This window comes from Cariama cristata, unplaced genomic scaffold (genome assembly GCF_000690535.1).
Source record: "Cariama cristata isolate BGI_N322 unplaced genomic scaffold, ASM69053v1 scaffold17039, whole genome shotgun sequence".
NCBI classification, from domain to species: domain Eukaryota; kingdom Metazoa; phylum Chordata; class Aves; order Cariamiformes; family Cariamidae; genus Cariama; species Cariama cristata.
In genome coordinates this window covers 79,565-82,074 of record NW_009636533.1, presented here as the reverse complement: position 1 = coordinate 82,074, position 2,510 = coordinate 79,565, and the positions used below count along the sequence as shown (strand labels likewise).

The 2,510-nt window shown below is 40.2% G+C and overlaps 1 protein-coding gene across 1 annotated transcript in view; it reads left to right on the top strand.

Moving 5' to 3' along the window:
• Positions 1 to 2,510, top strand: part of KIAA1549 (KIAA1549 ortholog) — a 75,765-nt gene that overhangs the window by 62,880 nt on the left and 10,375 nt on the right. The window contains 2 exon segments of the mRNA XM_009707956.1: positions 1 to 50; positions 1,079 to 1,131. The exon segment at positions 1 to 50 is cut by the window's left edge and continues 23 nt beyond it. Coding sequence (XP_009706258.1) covers positions 1 to 50; positions 1,079 to 1,131 — 103 coding nt within the window.

Genomic DNA, 2,510 nt, shown 5'->3' with positions numbered 1-2,510 from the left:
CAGCCAATTCCACAGCCATCACCCCACCGGGAGTCTCTGCAGGACAGCCGGTAAACAACACTCCTGCTCGAGCAGGGAGGGGAACCCCATGCACCCAGTGGGGATCAACTTATGGTCCAACTCAGGCAATAAACAACACATTTAATGTGAGTGATGCAATTTAAAAGGCTTTTCTGGGCAGGTAGTTAGCAGCAGTTGAGCCATGGTCGCTGTTATTGTGCCCTTGCTGTCAGGACTTAATCAGAAAATGTAGAACAGTTTCTGGAACCAGGAGAATTCAGAAATGACTGTCGCAAGATGGTGAACTTGCTTTTTAAGCTGTTTGGATTTTTTCCATTTTCCTATCTGAACCACGAGAGAAGATAGGAGTTCTCCTGCTTTAGGATAACTTTTCTGGTTTTCTCAGTTATGATCTTTCACAGATCAGTCTTGTTATGTCCAAGATTAAAACTTTATTTTTTTTAAATATATGTGCTAGTTTGTATTTTGACAGTGAAAAAAGAGTGTATTGGGCTTAGGTTGTATTTTTTAGCAGGGTATCCAAATGCTTTCAGGAGGCGAGGGATAGGGAAGCAGTATTTCTGTGTACAATTTTTTTGCATTTTCTGGAGCACTGAGACACATGGACAATCATTAGGTCATCTCAAGTTCCACAACAATTCAGTAGAAGTTTCGTAATGCTATTGGACTGTTGAGTCCAAGCCCCATGGTCTCTGCTGCAGTCTGATGCTGGTTGAGGTGTAAAGAGATTTCCAAATACAAAACTTGGTTTGCTGAAAGTTTTAAGCTAAGTAGACATTGGAGCATCCCTTGATCTTCTGCAAGTGAGAGAAAGTATTTCTGAAAGGTTTTTCAATTAAGACTCTCATCAGACATAAGAGACTGCTAGCGCACTGTAGCAGTGATTCCCAGATCTTATGCTTCTGGGTTTGTAAAACTAAGCTCTTACGGCTGCAATCAAGTCACGCGTACAGGCCTAGTGATCTCTGCCATTTATCACTTAAAAGGCTGACAGTGGACTTCCCAGGATATGCATTTTGATTTTTATTTGGTTTTTTTTTTTTAATTCTCCTGACAGAGATACGTGGACTTTGGAATGACTCCACCAACAGCACCAGGTCTCCTACCGAGGTAGATTTTCACTAATAGAATTATCATTTTTTATTTTCCTTTGCAGTTCCTCCAGAGTTCTTATTGGCACTGGTATATTATTATGCAAAGTACTGTATAAATGAGAAGTAACAGGAGTCCAGGTCCACCATGTGTAATTTATTTATGTAGCATGAATGACGTATGCATGCTGTATGGAATCCAAGCCTCCATTTGAAAGAAATGTGTTTCTAGCCCCTTGGCTATAGAGATACCCTTCCAAATATTGAGTAAACCACTGAGTTTCAGCTTTTAGAGAGCCTGAAACAGTTGCTCAGATGCATATAATTCTCCCAATACTCTTACTTTCATCTTATTTCTGTAGCCTCAGGGCAACACTCACTCACAAAAGCTTTCAGATGACTAACAGATTCATTCTATTTTTAACCAAGTTGAGAACAAATTACAGAGCATGGTGACCCTCACAGAGAAAGCCTGCCTTGCAGACCTTTTATTGTAAAATCAGGGAGGAAGAACAATTTTCCATCTTCTCCTGGCCTTGCCGTGGGAGAGTCACATAAGGAGAAGAAAACAGTTGTACAGGTGACTGTTAATTCCACGTTTGGTGTCTGTTTTAACTACATGTGAAGTTGGACTCAAGTCATGATACCCACTGTGGTCAGACTTGTCTCACTCTCTCCAAGCTGCTGCAGCCAAGGTGGTAAAAAGGTGGCGTTGTGCAGTGCTCTCAATACCTTCTTACAGCTCACCATGCGAGATGAAATCCCACTGGTATCCATGTCATTCATTAGATTTCACTTGAAGTCTTCACTGCCTTGGAAACTTGATGGTAAAATGGATATGAAGAACTTGCCTTTATCCATTGTTCTGCAACCTGATTTGGAAAGGACTAACTAGAAAAGGAGGAGTCTTTAAGCACATTTTCTTACTTAAGTCTTGGCTGAAGGTGACAATTTCAGTGTGAGTGTGGCATACATGACACGGCACACAGTATGACATGCAGTGCATTTTTTGTAATTTAGGTTAGCTTGAAGATTATGAGCTTTGAGACTGCCAACACAAAGCATAACCAATTGTTTGTTATTGAGGATTTTCTCTTTGGCCTGCTATGCGTTCAGGGAAAATGTGGTAAGTTAATCCTGGAGGTGCTGTAACCCATGTTACAGCTGAGATAGTGTCTTTGCAACATATTTTTTGTTCAAAAGTTGATTAACCCTTAGGATAGACACTCTCGATTTCTGTAAGTTACAATTTAATGGCATCACTATTAATAGTTCAAATACTGGCTCTGCCAGTGCCAGCAGATTCAGTTAACGATCTGCAAGGTCATTGATCTTAACAGAAAGAATTGCTTCAAATTTTCATTAAAATAGAAGATTTCATAAAGCTTGGTCAATAGA